At 42.3% G+C, this 27816-nt stretch overlaps 2 protein-coding genes across 4 annotated transcripts in view; one reads left to right on the forward strand and one right to left on the reverse strand.

Moving 5' to 3' along the window:
* LOC111961801 (tetratricopeptide repeat protein 33) overlaps positions 1 to 4885 on the forward strand; it is a 54188-nt gene extending 49303 nt beyond the window's left edge. For all 3 annotated transcript variants that reach the window (XM_023984337.2, XM_070442802.1, XM_023984339.2), the window contains exon 5: positions 2616 to 4885. In XM_023984337.2, coding sequence (XP_023840105.1) covers positions 2616 to 2990 — 375 coding nt within the window. In that variant the 3' untranslated portion in view covers positions 2991 to 4885. The remainder of the gene's footprint in view (positions 1 to 2615) is intronic.
* A 3063-nt stretch (positions 4886 to 7948) lies between these two features.
* LOC111961800 (prostaglandin E2 receptor EP4 subtype-like) lies at positions 7949 to 15133 on the reverse strand. Its single transcript, XM_023984336.2, has 2 exons — positions 13968 to 15133; positions 7949 to 8609 (listed from the first exon to the last, which is right to left on the reverse strand). Exons 1-2 carry the CDS (start codon positions 14748 to 14750, stop codon positions 7983 to 7985), a joined length of 1410 nt encoding a protein of 469 aa, XP_023840104.1. The 5' UTR covers positions 14751 to 15133; the 3' UTR covers positions 7949 to 7982.
* Between the last annotated feature and the right edge of the window lie 12683 nt (positions 15134 to 27816).

Consider the following 27816-nt stretch of genomic DNA (forward strand, 5'->3'; position numbering starts at 1 on the left):
CAGGTTTTCCTACTTACAAAGCATGTAGAGAATCAAAAATCCAGAAAATCACATTGTATGATTTTTAAGTAATTCATTTGCATTTTATTGCATGACATAAGTATTTGATACATCAGAAAAGCAGAACTTAATATTTGGTACAGAAACCTTTGTTTGCAATTACAGAGATCATACGTTTCCTGTAGTTCTTGACCAGGTTTGCACACACTGCAGCAGGGATTTTGGCCCACTCCTCCATACAGACCTTCTCCAGATCCTTCAGGTTTCGGGGCTGTCGCTGGGCAATACGGACTTTCAGCTCCCTCCAAAGATTTTCTATTGGGTTCAGGTCTGGAGACTGGCTAGGCCACTCCAGGACCTTGAGATGCTTCTTACGGAGCCACTCCTTAGTTKCCCTGGCTGTGTGTTTCGGGTCGTTGTCATGCTGGAAGACCCAGCCACGACTCATCTTCAATGCTCTTACTGAGGGAAGGAGGTTGTTGGCCAAGATCTCGCGATACATGGCCCCATCCATCCTCCCCTCAATACGRTGCAGTCGTCCTGTCCCCTTTGCAGAAAAGCATCCCCAAAGAATTATGTTTCCACCTCCACCACCTACAATGTGATTTTCTGGATTTTTGTTTTAGATTCCGTCTCTCACAGTTGAAGTGTACCTATGATAAAAAATTACAGACCTCTACATGCTTTGTAAGTAGGAAAACCTGCAAAATCGGCAGTGTATCAAATACTTGTTCTCCCCACTGTAGACAAATAAGGACTCAACTAGACCGGCCCATTGACACAAAGAACACTGCTGACGCTACAAGGACAACAAGGAACACGGCAATAACTAACTAACAGAAGGCCTTCCCAAAGAGGATGTTTTTTAGGCCAATTTTAAAGGAGCCCAGAGTCTGTGGTGCCTTCAGGTGGTCCGGGCGTGCGTCCCAGAGGGGGGGGGGGGGGGTCGAGCGAGCCCAATCCCCCCCATGGAGCGGAGCTTGGTCCTGGCGGACGTGGAGGAGCTGGCTATTGCTCGACCCGAGGTTGCGGGCAGGGTAAAGGGATAAGAGCAATTATCTGATTTTAAGATTTATTATCTAACAATCTTATTTCCCAAGGGAATAAATAAAGTTGTATATCTTATTAATCTACTGATGTGTAAACACTGATGCTGATCAGCGCCTTTAGGTTAGAATGAGGTGGATGAGGTTATTCTTGGTCATTACTGAACCTGCATCAGCCACATCTTAGAATGAATCACCTAACAAAAGCTTGAGTCGATTGAGTTTGGTCTGTCTGAGATACTTCGTTATTAATTTGAGCTCGGACAGAGATATCTGGAAGGGATTCAGCAATGCATTTCTAATGGTATTCAACTCATTTCGGTCACGATCAGATGTAATTTGCGAACTATACAATTATCATGAAAAGTACTTAGTGAGATTAATTTCATAATTCCACCGGTAGGGCAATGGTTTGATTTATTAGCCCATTACTATGTGAAGTATGATTTGCCCTCCTCCAGAGTTAGACAATTATGTGTAAATCTATGTACTTATGACTGGTCAGGTGAATGATGGATGGAGGCCGTAGTAATGATGCGGTGAATCTCTCTATAATGAAACCAATGTGACAGGAATGAGGTTTTGTTGTAGCTGACATTCTGAAGAGAGACTAGAGCTACCGCTTCACATTGTTGCCAGTCTCACGCTTCCTCACATCCTCAAATTAGAGGAATTATTACGCAGAAACGGCAGACCTGCATCCGGATCCTTTTGAGCGTATTTCTTCCGGAACATAGGGATCCTAGGAAACGTATCTATTACGACTTTAACTGTTCACTCTTTACAGATGGTGGGACTCAAAATAGAGTGCTATAGATTCTTTGACGTCCTTTGGCTTTTAGATGTACAACATTTTTGACATGATTACTGTAGACCGTCTAGTAGAGTGATCTTTGATTGTAATATGAACGAACCGTCAACATATGACTTTCTCTGTAGCATTGGAGTTGTTTTATGGTTCTTCTCAGCAGGCATTGTGACCAACAACACCCACTACTTCTTTTGGTGTCACAGCAGATCTAAATCTGATTTCAAAACAAAGCCCTGAATCTTTTCCGGATAATAGTATAAAAAAGCACAAATCACCCCGTTTGAAAACATAAATGTACATTAGAGACCTTCCCTTAACTTTGTCCATTTCCATGATTCCTATTTCAAGTGAAAGGGTCTGATTACCATACACTAGCAATGTACATAGAAACAGGACCCCTGGGGACAACCATAACACTACAGTTGTTTTTACTCATCAAGCTTCTCCAATGGTCATATCACGTCAATGCTTTGGTATTTGGTATTTGATTTATTTATTAAGATCCCCATTAGCTGTTGTGAAAGCAGCAGCTACTCTTCCTGGGTTCCACATAAAACATGCCATTGTACAGAACACCAATAGGCAAGAACAGCTCAAGGACAGAACTACACAAAAACTACACACCTTTCCTTTCAAAGCCTTAAATCTTCCCCAATAAATATTTGTCCTTCATTACCAGTCATTTGTGTTCATCTTAAATCAATAAAAAGATGTTAACAGAAAGGAAAATACCACAAAGGTCTTCATCCTGTCAACAGGCGGTGAGGTCCTTCCAGGTAGCGGTCCACCTGTGTCCATCAGAGCGCCCCCTCTGGTCGGATGACCTGGCGTGGGCGCGGCGGCTGCAGCAGCAGAGACGGACGGCCCAGGACCAGACCCAGCGGGAGGAGGAGGCCCAGCGGGATGTCCTGAACCCTCCAGAGCTTCAGCAGGACTACGACTTTGAGTCAGACGAGGTGGTGGTGGCCTGCGCTGCCGTAGCCGAGAGACAGAGACACTATGAGGAACTGAAGAGGACAGTCGTGGTTGTCGACGCTGAGGGGAATTCTAGGGAGGTACCTGTGGAGGAGGAGGGGTCAGGGGACACACCCTCTTCATCACAGGATCAGTTGGTCAAAGCACGGGGACTATGATCTGTCTCTAAGGATTTATGGGCTAGAATGAATCATATGGACTAGAATGGATCTTATGGACTGAAATGGGTCTTTTTGTTTGTTTTTGTTGTTTTGAGTCTTTAGTCTTATGCATGTCGTTATGGTTTTCTGCTTTAGTCTACAACAGACTGTGGGTGATAGAGGTAGATTTAATCAAATAGATTTCTGTTTTAGTGTGTTATGTTTTCACTATTTATCAATGCTCTCATATTACTGCCATTTTAAAAGACTGAATTTGAGCGTAGCCAAAAATAATTATCATCATAATTTGGCACTCAGAGGTCAATAGTCACTCATGTTGATTAATCCTCCTCCTGAAAAGAGGATCCTGTTGTGTTTTGGAATATGTCTGTCAGTCCCATTTATCTCCGACACATTCAGGGCCGGTTTCCCCAGACACAGATTTAACCTAGTCCTGGACTAAAAAGCTTTTCTCTGGAGACTCTCTATTGAGCTTGCTTTTCCATCCAGGACAAGGCTTACTCTGTGTCCGGGAAGCTGCCCCTTAGTCTTTTGAAATGTCTATGAGAACATTCAGAACATCTTTGTTAGATGACTGGAAAAGATCTCCCTGGAAAACTCCTCTCGCTTGAGTCAATCAGTCAAGCTGTTATAAAAAAAAAAGTAAACTTTTTGAATTGCAGTTTCATGCAACATAGTCGCAGTTGGAAGTGCTATTTCATAATGACTAACGGACTGGTCTTTTCTGTTGGGAAACTGTCTCCACGGTAACTCAGAGAAATAAACCCCACAGAGAAATAATATTGCATGAGTATTCCCAGAATTCCAGCTGAGTTGTTAGGATTTGTGTGTCATATGACCCTCCATAGGGGGCAGGTGAGCTGCTAAAACAATATGTCCACCTTGGGCCTGAAATCTAGCAGCTGGATAGCGTTGAAAGCTCTGTGCAGTCAGCCTGGACTGGCCATGCTGAAAAGCCTAGAAGCTTGAACAGTCATTGAATTTGAATGGCATCTTCTAATAGCAAGATTGTTTTCATGGGACACTCAAGGGGTTTTGTATGACAAAAACAGGCTATCAGATTTAGGGGTTTATTATTGGCGATATTAAAGAGAGGCGCTGTGAAAGAGGAGACAGGTTTTTGAGAGGATTCATGTATCCTCCTTGTCTTTATTAAAATCATATTAAGACCATTTCGTCATCGGTATCTCTCTTAAACATATTCCCTAGTAGTACAGCGTTAAAGGAGTATTCTGACAGAGGGAACTGGCCTCGTACTAGAACATGAACCTCAGGGGATGCTTTAGGATTTAAATAGGGCATTACACGTCAGGAACATTTTGTCAATAGAAATCATTAGACAATACATTGTTCTCGGTAAAGAACTACAAACAGTGCCTATATCATTGTAATTGGTAGGATATGTGTTTTGGTCATCATCACTACGATGGAAGTAGGCAAAGAAGCAGCAACTATGGGTAAAAGCAGACCTTGTTCTCTCAACAAGTCAACCACACTGAGGGTACGTGTTTACAGTGCAAACATCTGGTGATGTTGCCAAAGCCATTCAAATCATTTAAACACCTGGCACAAAAATTCTCAAAACAAGTCTGGAGCATAAGATTGTGGTAGCGTCTCAAAATGGGCCCTGAATGTGTTTGTGACAGTAATTCATTTTATAGGACTGAGTTCATTCACTGGTCATGTGGGGGACGATAGGAGCTGTAAACAAATAGTGGGTGAGGGAACAACTGTTTAGACCATGAGAATGCTCATGTATAATGTGAGTTATATTGATGTTTCTATAACTGACTCAGCTGATGTATGAATACTTTGTTCTGTAAATAATGAGAAAATGGATCCGTTTTACCTGTAATGTGTCAATTGAAAATAAATCAATTGGTTACAAGTAACATTGCAAATTGAATTGGACTTTTTATTTGCTATATGCTATATTTTGACTATTGTATTCACTCCCCCAGCATAAGTCATGGAAAAGATTGAACAAAACTTGCTATACTACAAATATTAACTAGTGGATGTACAGTACAAAAGCCTACATTATTCATCATTTAAAGTGTAAATAATTTGCCACCCTCACATGTTTTGTCATAAAGGTGCTGTAGTAGAGAAATTACATTTCTTTATTATTGATTAGAGGCATATTAACTGTAAAACATCTGAAAATGCTGCTTCCTTCTGAATAAAATGCAGCAAAACACATGCAGCCAACCTGACCCAGTCTTTACAACTGACCTGATGAACTGACTACCTGATCAAGTCCTCTGAAAAACATTAGGATGAAGGATGGTGACTGATATTGATCAATGATCTGTAACCTCCGTCAGATTAATCCTGTAATCAGTATTTATGTTTATTTTTAGTGCCATCAGTGGGCTGGACTGATTGATAACTTATTTGTTCAGAGGCTTTGATCAGGTAGTCAGGTTACCAGGTCAGTCGTAAAGACTGGGTCAGGTTGGCTGCATGTGTTTTGCTGCGTTTTCCTGTGGCCTGCTTACGACCTTCCTCATCGAGCTCTGGGTATTTCGCTCTACTTCTCATAGCCATAACCGCTTTATGCAAATACTGCTTATTGATAATAATGTTAGTCAAAGTTGTTGTAAGTTTAGGTAATCAGTAAAAGGCTGGTTCAGGTTGATTGTATTTTGCACAGTCCAATATGACCCTCCTTCACCATCAAGCTCTGAGGGAGTTTCTCTACTTCAGAAGGAGTGTGGACAGGACTTGAAACATGGAGGTGTCGAGGGGCAGCCAGAGTTTCAATCTAGCGTACTTCTCATGGCCATATAGCAGCTTGATGCAATGTTTGGTTAGCCTAGTAGTAATGAGATGTCAGTCAAATTTGTCGTGAGGGGGTGCAATCATAGGAGTGCAATATCGTAATGTTGCTCGGTGTCCGTACAGATAGACTTGTGTGAGCTGGTTCATTTTAAACTTTGAAATCCTTAATTTAATATTTTAAACTTAGAAACATACTGTATCTCTTTTCTTTAGCCACATTAAAAGCAAATCATCCAAAAGCACATTTCAGTTCACTGATATCATTTAATTGGGGGGGGAAGTAATGCCATGCACCTATAAAGTGTCATTTGAACAAAAGACAACAGCAATGTAAATCCCCTTTGTTATTTCAACCATACAAGCTGTAGGATCTTAATTTGATCACTCTTTTGCGCCGCAGGAAATGCATAGAATTTTTGTGATTTACATAAATTCACTGAACACCCACACTAACACATGGTTATATTAATATTATTCCACTTTTCATGTAGCCTCATTTTCACCAGCTAATAGCCTAACCATCGATTAGGCAACATTATGGACTAAACGTCCAAATCCTGCAGGATTATTTTGCTGCGACAATACAGGTCAAATTAAGATCCTATCTGTACAAGCTCAGTACAAGTAACAGAGTGAAATGCATGGAATTATATGCTCAATAGTCTTGCTGGATTTTTATACTTCATTCATCTTCCCCACAACAATTATTGTCCTTCATTACCAGTCATTTGTGTTAATCTTAAATCAATAAAAAGATGTTAACAGAAAGGAAAATACCACAAAGGTCTTCATCCTGTCAACAGGCGGTGAGGTCCTTCCAGGTAGCGGTCCACCTGTGTCCGTCAGAGCGCCCCCTCTGGTCGGATGACCTGGCTTGGGCGCGGCGGCTGCTGCAGAAGAGACAGACGGCCCAAGACCAGACCCAGCGGGAGGAGGAGGCCCAGCGGGATGTCCTGAACCCTCCAGAACTCCAGCAGGACTACGACTTTGAGTCAGACGAGGTGGTTGTGGCCTGCGCTGCCGTAGCCGAGAGACAGAGACACTATGAGGAACTGAAGAGGACAGTCGTGGTTGTCGACGCTGAGGGGAATTCTAGGGAGGTACCTGTGGAGGAGGAGGGGTCAGGGGACACACCCTCTTCATCACAGGATCAGTTGGTCAAAGCACGGGGACTATGATCTGTCTCTAAGGATTTATGGGCTAGAATGAATCATATGGACTAGAATGGATCTTATGGACTGAAATGGGTCTTTTTGTTTGTTTTTGTTGTTTTGAGTTTTGAGTCTTTAGTCTTATGCATGGGATTATATGCTCAATAGTTTTGCTGGATTTTTATATTTCAGGCATTGTTTTGAAACTGCCAAGTCAACCAATATGATACAATTGTTTGCAAATGTTGAAATATAGCATACAATTTCAATCCATTTTGTAGCAATTTGACATGGATACAAACTAGCTAGACCTTCTCACAGAGAAGAAACATGTATTTTCTTTTTCTTTCTGAAATAAAATGATGTTATGGGACACAATTCACATTGTAGCCTCAGGACTATACAGTGTATCACAACAACTGTATTGGTGGAGGCCAGTGGTAAGCAGTGGTCCTCGCTATCTGGGATTGTTGGGATGTCCCTACCTCTTTGTAGTTGAAATTTTAAAATGTTCTGGTTTATTTAGGGTTTAGGAGGTGTGGACGTCCCAAGGATCTCAGATAGCACTATGATAGCATGGTAGCATTTAGTGCCTTTCAGTGGGTTTGAGTTTTTGAAAAATGCAATGAAATCTCCTTATTGTCTTTATAAAGTTGAAATTACATTTTATGTTCATTATTGATGTGTGTGCTGGTATATTATATTGGTATTCTTGTAATAAGAATGTGACATATATAATAGATCCAATATATGATCTATGTAAATAGATCCAATCTCCTACAATCCACTTTGGCACCGTGTGACATTTTGACCGAACCCTAAACAGGACATCATGCTTCAGTTAGGAGCATCACTGATGAACTCAACCAACTCCCAGTCTTATTTGTTTCATGTAGTTGTTTTTATAAGAGTACAAACACGACACAGGGAAACATTTTCCTTATGAGTTTAACCCTTCAGAAGTCCCAACCTTTAAGGCTATTAGACGTCCTTTTTCCCCTCTGTGACTTTTCTGTGTTATCCGCCACTCTTGCGGAGTTTGTGTTTGTGTCCGTCAGATGCATTTCTCCTGTAAGTTCAGTGTCTCGTCTGTAAACGTCACATGTAGAGTCTTGTCTTTTCTGACCGATGGCACCCTGTTCAGAGGTGAAGGGTCAACTGTCCCATCTGTCCTCATTGATATACTGGAGCCTAAAGTGCCCTTTTTGGAATCATTTTGCATCCCCTTCCCCCCTGGTGTCTGTTGGTCCTGTAGCAGGGAGCACTCCACAGCCGGGGGCCTGGGTCTTCCCTCTCCCCCTGTCCCTCTAGACCCCCCCCCGGTCCCCTCTGGCAAATAAAGAAACGTCTGTGAAGTACTGATGACCTCCCTCAGCTCGCGGGACACCAGCGACGGTGAATCTCGGGATACGATGGACGAATTCGGATGACCTTCACCTCCGCAGCGGAATTGACCCCTGACCCCTGAGCCCCGCCCCCGGCAGCCCATACGGCAGAACAGACACTTGATCTTCTCCACCAGCTTCAGCAGGACAGTCTTCCTCAGCAGGATGTAGATCCAGGGATCCAGGATAGGGTTGATGGAGGCAATGCGGATGGCGTGGAGATCTGGGTTCTTCTCTAGGGGAGTTGAATGGGCGTCGAACGCAACCATGGACAGCTGGTTCACAAACACCCGCAGCTGAGGGAGGAAAGAAGGGATAGGGACAGGGTTGGAGGGTTATTGGTTATTCAGTGTATTTTTGAGGATGGTGTACCTTTAAAGCTTCAATAGGATTCCCATATTGAATCCTGTTGTACTATCCTAATTGAATCCTATTGAAGTAGCTTTCCAACCTGCTTATATCTGCACACGTGAATATCATTAGCCTAAACCTACATAGCAGTTATTTGTTGTTATTGTTGCGCAAGAAAAACCTACATAAATACATGACAAACTATCATGGTTGCTATGAAAGCAAAGCTATTTGACTATGGCGTTGTGATGTTGGCATAAGATGAGCATGGCATGGGCAGTAGAGCGTACCGTAGCTAGCAGCACTAGTATCTGCCCGGCAGACAGTGGCACAGAAGCCTGGGCAGAGAGCTAATGAAAACACAACCCCACCCCCAGGTTAATCATCAATCATATGAACGTCTCTGGCTATTGGCTATCACCAAGGTCCAATCAACAACCTATCTCAGACAACGTCAAAGTAAGTGAAGTGAAATAACTGTCAGGCACATGGTTAGTTATGACTATATGATAAGATAAGATTATATGGGTGACTCCCTGGGGTTGTTCCTGGAAAATACAGTGGGAGAGAGAACTCTGGTACACTGATTATAGAACAGCAGTCTTCTTCAAATTAAAATTTCTGCCTTTCAGTTCATGTTTTTGAAGCTTGCAGGATGAACTGTCTAGTGACTCTGTCCTTAGCTCTCAATCAAAGCATGGGGACGACATTTAGAACTCAATATCTCATTATAGACTACAGGTTCTTCTTCAGACCTTAAGTCCTCAGTTCATCTTTTCAGTGTTTTTGAAGCTTGCAGGATGAAATGTACTGTGTCCAGTGGGTATGTCTTTACATGTAACTAACTCTCAAATGTGGCATGGGGACGGTTTATAGAACACTATATATCATTGATCCTTTTCAGTGACTTGCTGTTAATTTGTTCATTTTCTCTGTTGAGTGTTTTTGAGCTTGCAGGATGTACTGTCTCTAGTCACTGTCCTTACAGTATCCTCTTGTAACTACCATGCAGTGCATGGGAACAGGGTGGCTTATAGGACTCTGTACAGAGGACATGTTTGACACTGGCCGAGCAGCAGACAGACAGGTCCCTTAAGAGTGGATGGACATAACTCGTTTTTGCTCTTACTATGTCCGTATGTCCAGTTGATCTTGTCACCATGGGAGAGCTTTTAACTAATAAAATCCATATCTGTTTCCCTGTATAACAAGTATAGACAGACAGAATAATCCACTGATGACATCTGGGGCCGGTTGAACCAGTTGGACGTAACAATCAGGGATATCGTTCAAGATTGATGTCGAAATTGGACATCTATCCATGTCCTGAGGATGACGCGAAATGGCTCCAAAACCGTCCATATAGGGCAACAGTGAGCGCTATTACCATCAAGAAGGCTTAAAGGGGTAATCCACACCCAGAAATAAAAATCCTGTCAATTTGGTGAAAGCCTATGTTCTATCAGTAGGTAAAATAACAATTTTCACCCATGATTTAACTTTAAGTGGTTCACTTGTGAAAATCAGGAAATTGTGTAGGAATGCGTCATAGATACATAATTCTAGTCACTGGAGATAGGAGATAACACACGATCACATTTCATAACGCTTTTAAAACAATTACCTGCACTCCAGATGGTCAAATCAGCCAATAGATGGTATAGGCATACTGTCTAGAACACATCCGTCTATATCGTCATGACTAAGTATAGATTTCGCTTAGATGTGCTCAAACTAAACAGTGCACCTAATTATTCAACTAGGTTTCTCCTTCAAGTACCATGTTGCAATGCACCATGTCTATGGGAAACAAATTTTACAGAATTAATGGGGAAACGCCCCACCCAACTGACTGTCGACCCATGGCATTCACGCTGTCATGCTGCGTCACGTGGTTGCTAAGCTAATCGTCACGCGGTTGCTAAATTAATCGTCACGCAATTCGATTCTAATGGAGTTTTCCATCTCCTCAAAATGATCTCTGTGGAAAAGCAACGCAACTCAGATACGCCGTTTATAGCTCAGTGGCAGAGACGGACTGCAAGTTGAACTCAGTGAGATAGACTCCAAAATGGACAGTGCAGTTTGTTTAAGCGATTTTACAGCTAGTTAGCTACTTCACATGCTGATATTGTCTTTGGTATTATTGTGTTTAGCTATGTTTTCTAGCTAGCTACCTAGCTAGCCAGCCAGCCAGCCCAGAGAGAGAGAGAGAGAACATTGCATTGTGAGTTTTGTAGTAGATTTTCCAAAAAGATTTTGCATATGTTTCTACAAACCTTGTTGTAACAACAAAATGAAACATTTGTTCACAAAAAAATATTGTTTTCACATATTAGTGTTGTTTAACACTGTTAATAATAAGAATTAGTGGTTTGGGGTGGATTGTCCCTTTAAGGTTTTACTAGGGCATTTTGGATGGGTGTGGACACTGTTTTTTTGGTTTTAGTTTTAACCCTATCCCAAACCTTAACCCTTACCTTAACCATCCGGAATGAGTGCCTAAACTTAACCCTTAAAAATCTCTTAGATGTAAAGTCCCCTGTTTTGTGGACCTGCATGGTTCTGGTATCGGTTCTGACCGTCATTTTCACGTTTAAATCGATATGTGGACACCATAGATCGAACTGGCTTGCATTGAGCGGTAGCCCTGATTCTCATGGACACAGTAGTATGTATTTTCTGCCTGTGTAAAGCAGGATGTGAAATCTGACACCACTTGACGCTGGGATGTCTCACCTACCATTTCATTCGCTCTTCCAACAATCCATCAACTCCTGGCTAAACCCTACATCACAGCCACTAACATTACATATGCCTGGAATACTTACATCGTAACACAGCAGGAGAGTGGTTTTATCGCTGTAGCACATTGAGATCATTTTATAGCCAGTAATCTAAAATAATTCATAGATTTTAAACAAAAAGGACTTTCTTTTAAAATGAAATGAAAGGTGAGCTCCTAACGAGTTCAGGAAGCCAAGCTAGAGCTCGGTGAGACATTCGCAGCGATGGGGGCAGACATTTTGATTGAGAGAGACGTTTCGAAAATGTGCACATTTTCTCTAACATTAAACATACAAATATGTATTTTACAGTTATAAGTTATAACTATAACTATAACTATACAGTTATAGTTGCTTTTTAAATTGATTATAGTATATTTTTAAAAAATACAACTAATTCCAAGCCTCATTCTTACCGTTTTTTTTAAATAATAATAATTTTTTACCAGAAAGGTGAGATTTTAACCTTTCTTGGAGTATGCAGCATTACTAGTTATTGTTTATGGTCCTCTCATGATAAATAATTACTTTTGGAGATTACGTAGATTACATTTTAGATTACATTTGGTTACATTTAAGATGTTTGAAATTTGACATTTGGAGAAATGGAACAATACAGGACCAACAAAAACCCTTTGAAAATTAACGTTTGGAGCCACTTCTACATTTGACATTTGGAGAACGTGGATGAATGTCTAATTCTGCAGTGAGACTGAGAGCTTGTTGGTAAAAAAATTGTTTATCTTAAGGTTGGTCGTAGCTATGTCTGACTTTGTGATCACAATTTACACCTGTTGCAAGTCATCCAACCATTATAATAAATGTAAAGCAATATAGGTGTGTGTGGTCAACTAGATGATCATTTTAGCACCGTTTTCATTAGGACAGTGCCATCGCCCCGCTTTGAGACCAACATGGGGACTCATCTTGATAAATAAATCAATGTCAGATTTTTGTTTTTACTTAATCTCTATCTACTATTATTTTCTATAAGTATCATGATAAAAATAGTCCCAATTTAACACCCTACAGTGGTATTCAAAGTCAGGGAACTGCACTGCCACATTTTTGGGAACCAAGAATTAAGTGAACAGATGATCGTATGGGACAATATACAAACGTTTTTAAGAATGGTAATTGGAAAAAAAGAACATTTTATTTAGCAAATGTATTTATTGGTTGTCTTAATTTTGATAAGAGCTATTCAAATGTTATGAATTGAATGTTATTTAACCAATTTTAAGGTTCCCACTTTTCACAGACATCAATTCATGGTCTATTCCACATTGGTTCAACTTAATTTGTGGAAACCATGTTGATTCAACCACATGCCCAGTGGGTTGTGTCATTTGATTTGGGGTGGGTACGCTAGAAATTCTAGAGAAAAAAATGGTGTCCCCAGAAATTCTGGCCCCCAAAAAATGGGGTCCCTAGTTAAAATGTGGAATATCACCACTACCTTACGCACTTCCCACATAGAAGGGCTTACGCCTAGGTGGTGCAACGGTATACTTCTTAGTCCATTTGCATTTCTCAAGGTGGTTGGAGGTGTGGTTCTGCACGTACGCACACGCGGGTGCACACACGCACGTACACGCACAAAAAGCATGTATTAGCCTGTCTTTCTTATCTTTGTGCTAAATCAGCCCGTAGAGGGCTGAAGTATTTGCATCGCCTACCTGTTATCTATTCTCTAATATTAGATCTTATTAACCCAAGGGCTTCTCTTTCTTATAGTTAGTCCTTATCTTTTTGGTGACTGGCTTCTAAAGAGAAAAGCAACAACAAAAAATCTAATAGTGGAATGAGCTTCCCCCTGATGCAGAGTCCCTGCCAATCTAAAAAAAAAAGCGCTGACTTTGCGGATAACTTCTTTATTGAGAGAAAATGTACTATTGTGATATGTGGTTGTCTCACCTAGCTATCTGAATACACTAACTGTAAGTCACTCTGGATAAGAGTGTCTGCTAAATTACTAAAATGGAAATGGAAAAGGTAGATGAATAGATCAATTATATTTATTTGTTCTTATTTTTCTCAAAGTAAGGAAATGTTTATAACGCAAGTGTGCCAGAAGTTGACATTATAGTTAATATTCTGAATAGGCCTAACAACACATCAGCAGACAACCGGCTGAACAATAACAGCAATAACACTTTAATAACACAATAATTAAGCCTATTCAATTCCTTTATTCGATTGGGAGGGCATTTAGGATCTAATTTTGGGCATACTCCCTCCAATTATCAATGCGTATGCTGATGCGTAAAGGTGTTACAACAAATAATGACATCACACAAACCAGAACGCACTGTGCTTTGCATTAACGTTTGCATTGATTAGGGACGAGACAACCCATACTTGTGTCGTGTCTTTTAATTGCACGGTACCAGGTTATCCATTCCTGCACAGTTCGCACACACAACGAGAGATACAAAAGTGAGACCAAAATGTTGCGCAACTTCAAATCAATCAAACTATTGCAATAATTATTCGGCAAGGCGTCAAATCACTTACCACTAATGGTATGGAGCAGATGAGAACCACCACGGAGGTAGCGATGAGCAGAATGACCATCTGGATCTCTGCTCCGGCCATGCGTTGGAAGCTCCGTCTGCGCCTGAGGACAGCTATGCGACCTCCCTGTTCCGTACCCAGCGATGTCCTGCGGATGAACCGCTTGTGCATCATAATCAGCGCCCCGCACACCAGCACGTTGCATATGACCGTGGTGAGGATGAGGAAAGAGCTCACCCCGGCATACATATAGGAGAAGGCGGCGTGCGTGGAGTCGTTAGTCCGCCAGTCGATGAAGCACCAGGTCTCTGGGAACTGCTTTTTCACCTTACCGAGTCCCATGGCAGGCAGCGCGCAGAACAGCACGTTGGAGATGTAGATTCCCGCAAGCGTCAACGCAGCAAGTCTTTGGTCCACGTAATGGTTGTAGAAATATGCATGATTTATGGCCAAGTATCTCTCTATGGACATGGCACAGATAATGCTGAGGCCGACCAGAAAGAAGAAGAGAAGGATGAAGCCGGAGTACTGACACAGTGACTCTCCTCCCGGCCACTTCCCTTGCACACGGGTGGCGATGGTGACCGGGCTGGCCAGCAGCGTGCCCAAAAGGTCGGTCACTGCAAGTCCGCACACCAGCGTGTAGAAGGTGGTCTCCTTCTGTTCTTTCCGAGACTTTCGGAGCACCACGATGGCGATGACATTCCCCACCACTCCTAAAATAAACATAATCACCGGAATAGTAGGCTCTCGGGGCCCATCTTTTATCGTGCCGTTATTCATACCTGTCACAATTCTCTCACAATTTCTTTGTGGGATTAAATAGTCACTTCTTCACCAGTGTCCTCCTCTCCCAATCCGTTTGCATGTGGTTACCCTTTCCGTGGGTGCGCACTCTCCAAGTCGTTCAATAACGCGCAAATCCATACTTCCCCAATTTCCATTATTTTAACTAACCGTTACACACTTGAATAACAACTCAAACGAATGTCTCCGTGTTTGAATGTACATGCTCCTCTCTTTTGTTAGTCACTAACTTTAGTTTATTTTTACAATCCGAAGTGTTTCTGTCCCAGACGTGCTGCACACCGCGAGGCCCACATAGACATTGACAAGGGAAGTTTTTGCTCGGATCTTGTGTTCAACTCCTCCTTCGTCGTCGCTGCCCTCACTGTACGTTTGAATTAGAAGCTTCACACTGTGGTGTAGCCTAGCACCTTATGCAATGCAACAGACGTCTCTACGTCAGAAATTTATTTGAAACCAGGAAACCACACCATGCGTATTTTTTCCCCCGTCTACAGGTGACTTCAAATAGACATAATGCCTAACCGTTAGCACTATTTCATATAGGGGTTATTTTCTAACATTATTGTATTCCAACCATTGATCTTGATTACTCAGGAGCCCAGTCTTATACAATGGAGCAGTTTTATAAAATGGCTCTTGTTCCTCTTATTTGCATTGCGCACACCCATAATAAATAATGTTATAAATGCCTGCAAAGTTTGCAGTTTCCATGTGAGTTATTAGAGGTAGGCTATAGAGTAAAAAATACAAGTGTTTTAAGTTACCCTTGACATGCCACTCCTGAACTGTAAAAGGCATAAGAATGTGAACGCATAAAGCGGGTCAGATAAAACCAAAAGTCCTCCTTATTATTTTTAATATATGCCATCAGCTATAAGGTGATGAACTGACTCTGACTTGGTACTTAATGTTGAAAGTTATGTCTGAAAACAAGAGTGGAAGAGTTAATGCGCAATAATTGTCCCATGACGAAAAACACGGTGTTTAATTGAGGTTCATGATTTCGATCTTCCATCACGGCCCGAGGAACCTCAATTTTTATGATGGATGGTTAAAGGTGCGGGTAATAGTGTGTGTATAACCTGTAACCTCTGTTAGCCACAGCCCCGTTCTATCACCTGCTCATCACCTGCTCTATCAGCACCAGAGAGCAGAACACCCGGGAATCTGCTTCAAATGTACACCATTTTTTATCCGGCTATTTATTTGCAACACAGACTGGAACGGGAATTCTATAATCCTGTAAACGTTCAGATACTCGCTCTGTTGATTTTGTTAATACGTCTCTGTCTGACACAGAGGGGAGTGGAGGGAGAGAGAAGCTTAATCCCAAATCACCCCCTTCGCTTCGCCCCTCCATTTGCGCGTTCACGAGCGCCTCCGCCATTTGTTCAAGTGTCCAAAAGCAGAGAGAATATTTGTATTTTAATTTATTATGGATCGCCATTAGCTGCTGCCAAAGCAGCAGGAACTCTTCCTGGGGTCCAGCCAAAATTAAGTCAGTAATACACATTATAATACCTATGTTCTATCAGTAGACATGGCATTATAATACCATTTTTAAACATTAAAATAGATTTCACAACAGATTTCATAATACATTAAGTGTGTGCCCTCCAGCCACTACTCTACTACTACACACAATCCAGGTGTACATGTGTATAGTTTGTATGTTATGTGTGTTTGTATGTGTGTGTTTGTACCTGTGTGTGTGACTCTTCACAGTCCTCCCTGTTCCATAAGGCGTATTTTTATAATTAAAAAAAAATCTGATTTATTGCTTGCGTGAGTTACTTGATGTGGAATAGAGTTCCATGTAGCCATGGCTCTATGTAGTACTGTGTGCCTCCCATACTCTGTTCTGGACTTAGAGACTGTGAAGAGACCTCTGGTGACATGTCTTGTGGGGTATGCATAGGAGTCCGAGCTGTGTGCTAGTAGTTTAAACAGACAGCTTAGTGCATTCAACATGTCCATACTTCTCTACTTTGAGCCATGAGAGATCGACATGCGTATAATGTTAGCTCTACGTGTACATTTAAGGGCCAGCTGTCCCTCTTTGTGGCACCTGTCCACATGACTGGGCAGTAGTCCAGGTGCGACAAAACTAGGGCCTGTAGGACCTGCCTTGTTGATATTGTTGTTAAGAAGGCAGAGGAGCGCATTATTATGGAGTTCTACCCATCTTAGCTACTGTTGCATCGTTATGTTTTGACCATAACAGTTTACAATCCAGGGTTACTCCAAACTCCTCAACTTGCTCAATTTCCACATTATTTATTACAAGATTTAGTTGAGGTTTAGGGTTTAGTGAATCATTTGTCCCAAATACAATGCTTTTAGTTTTTGAAATATTTAGGACTAACTTATTTCTTGCTACCCATTCTGAAACTGACTGCAGCTCTTTGTTAAGTGTGATTTTTAAATGTAATTTTTTTACCCTCTTTTTCTCCACAATTTTGTGATATCCAATTGCGAGCTTGTCTCATTGCTGCAACTCCCCAATGGGCTCGGGAGAGGCGAAAGTCGAGTCATGCGTCCTACCAAAACATGACCCGCCAAACCTGCCCGCTTAAGCCAGCTGCACCAATGTGTCACTGTTCAACTGACAACCAAAGTCAGGCTGCAGGCGCCCGGCCCGCCACAAGGAATCGCTAGAGCGCAATGAGCCAAGTAAAGTCCCCTGGCCAAATCCTCCCCTAAACCAGACAACGCTAGCCCAATTGTGCACCACCCTATGGGTCTCCCGGTCACAACCAGTTGTGACACAGCCTGGGATTGAACCTGGGTCTGTAGTGACACCTCATCGCAGTGCTTTAGACCGCTGCACCACTCGGGAGGCCCAGTGTTGCAGTGATTGCACTCACTGTAATAGCTGAAGTGTATAGTGTTAAGTCATCAGCATACATAAACACACAGGCTTTACTCAGAACCAGTGGCAGGTCATTAGTAAAGACTTAAAAAAGGAAGGGGCCTAGACAGCTGCCCTGGGGAATGCCTGATTCTACCTGGATTATGTTGGAGAGGCTACCATTAAGGAACACCCTCTGTGTTCTGTTAGACTCTCAATCCACAATATAGCAGGCAGTGTAAAGCTATAATATTTTCCAGTAGCATGCTATGATCAAAAGATCAAAAGTCTAACAAAACAGCTCATATGTATAGTTTATTCTTCTTTTTGTTCTGTTTAGTCAGATGGTTTCTCAATTTGCAATAGGTTTGCCAATCGGTTGTGCAGTCAAACTTATTTGCCATTCCTTTTTTCCTTATCCCTCTCAACTATAACATTTTTCAATTCCTTATCAATCCATGGGGATTCAACAATTTTTACAGTCATTTTCTTAATGGGTGCATGTTTATTAGTAACTGGAGTAAACAATTTCATAAATGTGTCAAGCGCAGCATCTGGTTGCTCCTCATTACACACCACAGACCTCAAATATTCTTTACATAATCCACATAGGAATCACTACAAAACCTCTTATAGGACCTCTAATACACTATATTGTCTAGCCTTTAGAACTTTGGTTTTCCTAGATATGGCTGTCATATTGTGATCACTACATCTGATGGATTTGGATACTGCTTTACATCAGATTTCTGCAGCATTAGTAAAGATGTGATCAATAGATGTGGATGATTTCATTCCTGTTGTTTGTAACTACCCTAGTAGGTTGACTGATAACCTGAAACAGGTTGCAGGCACTGGTTAGGGTTTGAAGCTTTTTCTTTAGTGGGTAGCTTGATGAAAGCCAGTCAATATTCACCCAGAAAATGTACCTCTCTGTTGATATCACATGCATTATCAAGCATTTCACACATATTATCCAGATACTGACTGTTAGCACTTGGTGGTCTATAGCAGCTTCCCACGAGAATGGGCTATAGGTGAGGCAGATGAACCTGTAGCCATATTACTTCAACAGTATTTGACATGAGATCCTTTCTAAGCTTTACAGGAATATGACTCTGAATATAGACCGCAACACCATCCCTATTGGCATTTCTGTCTTTTCTGTAGATGTTATAACCATGTATTGCTACCATTATATCATCAAAGGTATTATATAAGTGAGTTTCAGAGATAGTCAGTATATGAATGTTGTCTGTTACAAGCAAGTTCGATTTCATGAACGTTGTTTCTTAGGCTAAATTTGTTAATGTAGGCTACTTTTAGCACTTCTGGGATGCTTGCTTGTTTTGATTATTTTACTGAGTGCCTCAAAAGTAGACATGACAATGATATTTATGTTTGAGCTGATAGTGCAGGGTGAGTGGCACACAGCGAACTTCCTACTAGGGCACACAGTGCTAACAATAGCTATTTATTTATTTATTTTTTATTTTATTTTACCGTTATTTTACCAGGTAAGTTGACTGAGAACACGTTCTCATTTGCAGCAACGACCTGGGGAATAGTTACAGGGGAGAGGAGGGGGATGAATGAGCCAATTATAAACTGGGGATTATTAGGTGACCATGATGGTTTGAGGGCCAGATTGGGAATTTAGCCAGGACACCGGGGTTAACACCCCTACTCTTACGATAAGTGCCATGGGATCTTTAATGACCTCAGAGAGTCAGGACACCCGTTTAACGTCCCATCCGTGTAGACGGCACCCTACACAGGGCAGTGTCCCCAATCACTGCCCTGGGGCATTGGGATATTTTTTAGACCAGAGGAAAGAGTGCCTCCTACTGGCCCTCCAACACCACTTCCAGCAGCATCTGGTCTCCCATCCAGGGACTGACCAGGACCGACCCTGCTTAGCTTCAGAAGCAAGCCAACAGTGGTATGCAGGGTGGTATGCTGCTGGCACAAGCTATAGGATCGAAAGATGCATTCAGGGGACTTAGAGGGACATAAATTAGGTTACTTACATTATGACTTCCAACGCTCCTTGAACAATGTACACTGAACAAAAATATAAACGCAACATGCAAAGTGTTGGTCCTATGTTTCATGAGTTGAAATTAAAGATCCCCAAAATGTTCCATTTGCACAAAAGCTTATTTCTAAAAAATGTTGTGCATGAATTTGTTTACATCCCTGTTAGTGAGCATTTCTCATTTGCCAAGATAATCCATCCACCTGATAGGTGTGGCATATCAAGAAACTGATTAAACAGCATGATCATTACACAGATGCACATTGTGGGTGGGCAATAAAAGGCCACTCTTAAATGTGCAGTTTTGTCACACAACACAATGCTGCCACACATGTCTCATGTTTTCAGGGAGCATGCAATTGGCATGCTGACTGCAGGAATGTCTACCCGGAGCTGATTCCAGAGAATTTTATGTTAATTTCTCTACCATAAGCCACCTCCAATGTCGTTTTAGAGAATTTGGCAGTAGGAGGTGCGGCCGCTCTTTCGCCTCGAGTGGTCTCGCAGACCTCCCGAGGATCAATGGGCGGTGTGGATCGATGGACCCGAGACAGCTGTAGAATCCATTGTGGCTGATGGAGGGGCTGGAGTGAAAATGATTGAGGGTGTAGTAGGGGTAATTACACCCTCCGGTACCCACTTCGACAGAGCCAGCGACGCTGCAGAATTCAAAGCGAAGTGCTATCCCTACATGCACTGCAATATGTTTGGAGTTTGCATAATAAAAAAAAAAGGAGAGAATATACTGTATATACGTCTGGCACTGCAGACACGTCTGGCACTGCAGGATTTGAGTCCCTGGCGGCGTAGTGTGTTACTGATGGTAGGCTTTGTTACTTTGGTCCCAGCTCTCTGCAGGTCATTCACTAGGTCCCCCCGTGTGGTTCTAGGATTTTTGCTCACCGTTCTTGTGATCATTTTGACCCCACGGGGTGAGATCTTGCGTGGAGCCCCAGAATCGTTGGAGATTATCAGTGGTCTTGTATGTCTTCCATTTCCTAATAATTGCTCCCACAGTTGATTTCTTCAAACCAAGCTGCTTACCTATTGCAGATTCAGTCTTCCCAGCCTGGTGCAGGTCTACAATTTTGTTTCTGGTGTCCTTTGACAGCTCTTTGGTCTTGGCCATAGTGGAGTTTGGAGTGTGACTGTTTGAGGTTGTGGACAGGTGTCTTTTATACTGATAACAAGTTCAAACAGGTGCCATTAATACAGGTAACGAGTGGAGGACAGAGGAGCCTCTTAAAGAAGAAGTTACAGGTCTGTGAGAGACAGAAATCTTGCTTGTTTGTAGGTGACCAAATACTTATTTTCCACCATAATTTGCAAATAAATTCATAAAAACCCTACAATGTGATTTTCTGGTTTTTTCTTCCTCATTTTGTCTGTCATAGTTGAAGTGTACCTATGATGAAAATTACAGGCCTCTCTCATCTTTTTAAGTGGGAGAACTTGCACAATGGTGGCTGACTAAATACTTTTTTGCCCCACTGTAATCTTAATTCATTCCTACTTAGATTTATGTGTATTGGGTATTTGTTGTGTAATTTGTTAGATATTACTGCACTGTCGGAGCTAGAAGCACAAGCATTTAGCTACACCCGCAATAACATCTGTTAATGTGTTTGTGACCAATAAAATTTGATTTGATTTGAATTAGTGGACTGAACTTGGGATCCACACACACACACACACACACACACACACCCACAACACACCACACACACACACACACACACACACACACACACACACACACACACACACACACACACACACACACACACACACACACACACACACACACACAGTAGATGTAGAATTCCCATTAGAGTTTTTATTGTGAGCAGCATTAACCTTAACTGTCCTGCAGCACCATCGTCTATCTCTTTAGCTACATAGTAAATGTACCGTACAGATAGCAGCTCATTTCCTCATTCTACACAGCATGCCTACTCAGCAACATTAGATACCTCTTACATGATTCACTATTATGAGCAATGAGTAAGGGTGCCATTAGAAATTATTTAGAAGTGCCCATATTCAAAGCATTTCCATCCAAGGGTTAGAGTATAGAGGTTTCATTATAATGGTTGCCGTTTGCCTTTTCTGAGTCACAATGTCAACCTTAGTTCAGCACTGTAGATTTTGATCATTGAGGAACATCTAAGACAACTGTTCATAAAATTGATACTTTTTGATATGATGTTCAAGCTCATATTGTGGTATAGGATGCTGTGTAAAGATTACGGAAAGAGCACAGTTTAGATATGGTTCACAAAACATTGTGTTTACTGTATGTGTGGCAACAATGGAATGGTTTTTCTAAGGATTAGTGGGGAATGTTGAGTGCAAATTTCTCAATATCATGACAAAGTAAGAAAAACAAGATCATAAGACCTGTGTCTCTACATTTAACTAGTGACTGTTGAACACACATTGAGGGCCAGATTTAAGTTTCAAAGATTGCATAGTTGTTTCCCAGTGGGGATAAAATAACCAAAAATAAACCTTTAAACATTACACTGTTTTCATTCAAACTTTACCTTACATAATCCTTCTCTTATCCTTTTTGTGACCCTTTAGGAATCTGTTTCATTTCCTCTGGAAAAAACAAGTGCAAACTTTGCACCCAATTACTAGTCAATCTGACCCTACCTAGTCTGACTTGACAGGATATGTCATCTGATGTAAAAGTGTCATATGCGAGTTTCCCATGAACATAATGCTAAATATCATCTTTAGGTTTCGAGGAATTCGTCACAGTTCAGTTGATTATTTGTGTTGTTTCAAAGAGCATACACAAACCTATTTACAGTGTGGTAGAGTGGAGTGGTAAGCAACCATTATCATCGATGTCCTACAAATATGTCCAGTTTTGGTATCTGTGGTAAAACATCATTGTAACGTCATTTTATTGACGTATGACTACGTAGTTGAGGTGAATAAAACAAGCCATTTAATGTATTACACTTTTGAAAAACCTGAAAAAATGTTCTAGATGAACCACTGAATGTACTTCCCAAAACGGAATCGAAACCTGTGTGGTTTCAACTGAAGACGGGGGCAACACAGTTTCCAGCAGCACTCTGGTTCAGTCTCAGTCTCAATTGTAGATATACAATAGATAGACGGGACATCCCCCTCTGAAGTACTATTCATCTGAAAATCTAACTGCCTTTTTTTATTAGCAATTTTTTATTATTAAGCACAATTAGCATAGCATCCGTCAAAATAGAAGCTATATCATACTGTGATAAAATACAAAACATAGATGTGTGTTTCTGGATGCTATATATCTATAATGTCAAAGAGTGAACCGCAACAGCACTCAGTGTCAACGGGAAGTTCACTGGGGTGGTAAACATCTCGACTTGTGTCCCAAATGGCACCCTATTCCCTTTATATTACTTTTGACCAGGACCCATAGTGAATAGGGTGTCAGTTGGGATGCTACCCACAAGCTGGGTTTTACCACATAAAGCACAAATACTTTTATAGAGTGTTGCAACCTTTCCTGTACTGTATGACACTGTTTCCACATGATATCCTGTATGTCACTACTGAATGTGTACTGTATTTCTTTGTTTATTTATACACATAACAGGTGTTTGATGCTTTGCATGGTGTTTTACTGCAAACAGAAGAACGCCATGGTTATAGCCCTACTGACGAAGCACCCTCTCTCTTGCAAAGACATCTGTCTTTCTGAGTGGAAACAAGGGTGTGATTTGTAAAACGCAACTCTCTGTGGTGTGTTTGAATTTAATGGAACGTTGTTTTCCTCAATATAACATATAGCTGATATCTAATGGGAACACCGGTTATTGGAAATAATCATCTGTTTCATTGTCTTCACTCTCCGTTTCAACCCGTAGGCCTATAACACTGTGTGAACTTTATGCTCAAAGGAGGTTAGTCACTGTGCAAGTATGGTACACTCTGTTTGAATCAAATAAAGTTCCATTTTGTTTTTAACAAAAAACAGCTGCAAGAGGGACAATATTTAGATGTTTGTTCCAGCCTTGGTCAGGATGTTGACAGTGCGTTGGTAAAAAACAAATAAAACAAACATACTAATATGCTATTCGGACAAGTTTATTTATTTAAGATTATTGGTATTTTAGGGTGGATGTGAAGGTAAATTGGCATAGAGGCGTAACCAAAAGCATCACACGCAGAGAAGGCTATGAGTAAGTAATGAGAATTATTACAATATGTGAAGGAAAATGCAGTACATTATGACAACTTCCTCTCCAACACGCTCAGTGACCTGTCCTCTTCCTCTTTTTCTCATGTAAGACATCCTGTCACTGAAGTTAATGGCTAGAGAGGAAATCAATGAACACAGTGTCAAGTGTTAGCTAAGTGATTCATGGTGGTCCTCTGTAGCTCAGTTGGTAGAGCATGGCACTTGCAACACCAACATAGTGGGGCGGCAGGTAGCCTAGTGGTTAGAGTGTTGGGCCAGTAACCAATCGAATCCCTGAGCTGACAAGGTAAAAATCTGTCATTCGGCCCCTGAACAAGGCTGTTAACCCACTGTTCCTAGGCCGTCATTGTAAATAAGAATTAGTTCTTAACTGACGTGCCTAGTTAAATAAAGGTTAAATAACAAATACTAAATAAATAGTGGGTTCAGTTCCTGGGACCACCCATACATAAAGAAATGTAAATAGTGGGTTCAGTTCCTGGGACCACCCATACATAAAGAAATGTAANAAATGTAAATAGTGGGTTCAGTTCCTGGGACCACCCATACATAAAGAAATGTAAATAGTGGGTTCAGTTCCTGGGACCACCCATACATAAAGAAAATTGCATGCGTGACTGTAAGTCACTTTGAAGAAAAGTGTCTGCTAAATGGTATATTATAATGTCAAATAATGTACATCCATTACAACACAACATCTTCTCAACGTTACTATTTATGAACAAGCTACAGTAGAATGGCAATTACTAATTTATGAATGACCAGCCAATGTAATTAGAGCCTTCTTACTCATCAAACTTGTGTAGAGCCAAGGTCTTATTATAATATTCTCATCAGTGACAGAAGCTTTCGATATAAAAATCAACCAGAATGTGTCGTAATCTACAGTTACAGTTGAAATACTTTGGGGGCTATTCTATTCCTGATGACTAGCAGACACTAACTCTCCATTAAACTTTGAAATGGGTTTAAAAGGCTTAGCTTGAAAGAGAGAGGTGGAATGGTCCAAGCCAAGGCCACATGAGTCATCGTAACACAGTGGTTTAGAACCAACCGGACCACACTCCCAATCACTCACAAAGCACGGCATCCTACTTGACTGTTGCAGCATTCTTCCGCTCAAAGGATGTGTGTGTATTCCCTGATGCAGAATTAGAAGATAATCCAATAATTAGGGATGTTTTAAGGATGTCACAAGAGTTCTTAAACATGCTGTGAGTTAGTTTGAACTGTGTCCATTTAGTTAGGGTGCGATCCAAAGCATTTGGGAGCTGTTATATCGAACATTTCCTCATGGTTTTAAAGTGATATTTTATTTATTGGTGTTTTCAATTTGTATATAGTTGTTAGAAGTGAAAGAGTTGTGTTACAATATCTCTATCATCACAGCACAACATAAAAACCATGGAATGGAATGTTATCTGACATGTATGAAGTTCTCCTGATTAGGTTTCCAGGGCACACATTATGCAGATCCAAGACAAACGTGACTTGAGTGATCGAACACGGAAGATTGAATTAGTGAAGAAATGCTGTTAGACTATAAAATAAGAAAATGCTTCAGAACGCCGCAATCCTAGCCTGGTAAAGTCTGAGAAATTGTTTCAATCCCCAGGGAGCTTTCCACAGTAATCCCCCTCTCGGTTTTTCACACCGGTTGGTCCTGTTGGTGTCACCCAGGTCATGTGACAAAGGCGCTGACCTCAGTTTCTCTGAGCTGGTCTGACCCGCCTCCAGAAAGCATCTTATTGGTTGTTGAAGGACACACACCTTTCCTGTAATGACTGTCCTCAGACTGTTCAGATTTGTCCCTTCCCTGGTAGATAGATTACTTGTATTAGGGGAACCCCAAGGGCCACTAACCCAAAGTTAAAAAAAATGCCTGTCTATACTCAATTTTCCATTTGTGTATGTGTGCGTCTGTAAATGTGTACAGGCTTGTGTTTGTGTGTGTGTGTGTGTGTGTGTGTGTGTGTTGTTGTGTGTGTGTGTGTGGTGTTGTGTGTGTGTGTGTGTGTGTGTGTGTGTGTGTGTGTGTGTGTGTGTGTGTGTGTGTGTGTGTGTGTGTGTGTGTGTGTGTGTGTGTGTGTGTGTGCGTGGTGTGTGTGCGTGCGTGCGTGTGTGTATGTGTGTGTGCGTGTGCATGCTTGTGCGCGTGTGTGTTGCATGCCTGGGGTACGTTGATGTGTATGTTTTTGCGTATTGTGTGTGAATGAATCTCTATGTGGTTTTTAGCTGTATAAGTGTGTATATTCTGTTTTTGTTTGAGTGTGTTTAAGGTTTGTGAGTGTGCATGTTTTATTGTGACAGTTTGAGTGGGCTATCTTCCCTGCCTAGTCTTTGAAGCGGATGTAAAACTATAAAGACCCTCTTGTTCTCAGTCTCTTCAAAGATGGAAGGGAGTAGTCAGAGAAGATCAGAATTTGTACACTATTTACTTTTTAAATTCCTGCATTCCTTCAATCACTGAAATTAATGAATCCATAAAACACAGCTCAGTGTTCACTGCAAGTTGATGAAACTGTAGGACAAAATTATATGTAAGCCTGAAAATTAAAATGTTGTTGTTTTTCGGTGTTCATTTTAATAAAAAATAAGATGTTTGCCGTAACAGAAGATCCCACCACCCAAGGATCAAGCAGCGTGGCCAGGAGGAGCAGGGATCCTGGGCCTGGGAGAAAAGGGAGTGGAGGACATCATGGACATGGGAGGAGTTATGGCAGGGGACAAGACCCTGCCATGGAAGCAGGTGGAGGCAGCGAAGGAGGATCAACGACGACTCCGGGTTCGCAACCACGACGCAAGCACGAGAGGCACACAGGGTGTGGGGGAGCCAGGTTTCAGACCAGAGCAAACTCCCATACTCGCTTTAAGGAGCGTGTGACCGTTCAGGCACCATGTTATGCGGTATACATACTGTGTCTCCAGTGCGCATTCACAGCCCGGTGCGCTCAGTGCCAGCTCCCCGCACTTGCCGTGCAAAATGAGCATCCAGCCAGGACGGGTGTTGCCGGCTCAGCGCTCCTGGTCTCCGACGCCTCCTCGGACCAGGATATCCTACGCCGGCTCTACGCACTGTGTTTCCAGTGCGCCTTCACAGCCAGTGCGTCCTGTGCCAGCGCCCCGCACTTGCCGGGCTAAAGTGAGCATCCAGCCAGGACGGGTTGTGCCGGCTCAGCGCTCCTGGTCTCCAGACGCCTCCTCGGACCAGGATATCCTACGCCGGCTCTACGCACTGTGTTTCCAGTGCGCCTTCACAGCCCAGTGCGTCCTGTGCCAGCGCCCCGCACTTGCCGGCTAAAGTGAGCATCCAGCCAGGACGGGTTGTGCCAGCTCTACGCTCCAGACCTCCAGTGCGCCTCCACGGCCCAGTAATATCTGTATCAGCTCCACGCACCCGGCCTCCAGTGGCGTCTCTCCAGCCTGGTACGCCCTGTGCCTGCTCCACGCACCAGGTTCCAGTGCGCCTCCGCAGTCCGGAGCCTCCTGTGAGGGTTCCCAGTCCGAAGCCTCCAGTGATGATACATGGCCCGAAGCCTCAGTGATGATCCATGCCCGAAGCCTCCAGTGATGATCCATGGCACGAAGCCTCCAGTGATGATCCATGGCCCGAAGCCTGCGGGATGATCCATGGCCGAAGCCTCCAGTGATGATCCATGGCCCGAAGCCTCCAGTGATGATCCATGGCACGAAGCCTCCAGTGATGATCCATGGACCGGAGCCTGCAGTGATATCTATGGCCCGAAGCCTCCAGTGATGATCCATGGCCGAAGCCTCCAGTGATGATCCATGGTGCGGAGGGCTCCAGCGAGGGTTCCCAGTCCGGAGCCTCCAGCGAGGGTTCCCAGTCCGGAGCCTCCAGCGACGGTCCCCAGTCCGGAGCCTCCAGCGACGGTCTCCAGTCCGGAACCTCCAGCGACGGTCCCCAGTCCGGAGC

The sequence above is a fragment of the Salvelinus sp. IW2-2015 genome, linkage group LG4q.1:29, assembly GCF_002910315.2.
Source record: "Salvelinus sp. IW2-2015 linkage group LG4q.1:29, ASM291031v2, whole genome shotgun sequence".
NCBI lineage: Eukaryota > Metazoa > Chordata > Actinopteri > Salmoniformes > Salmonidae > Salvelinus > Salvelinus sp. IW2-2015.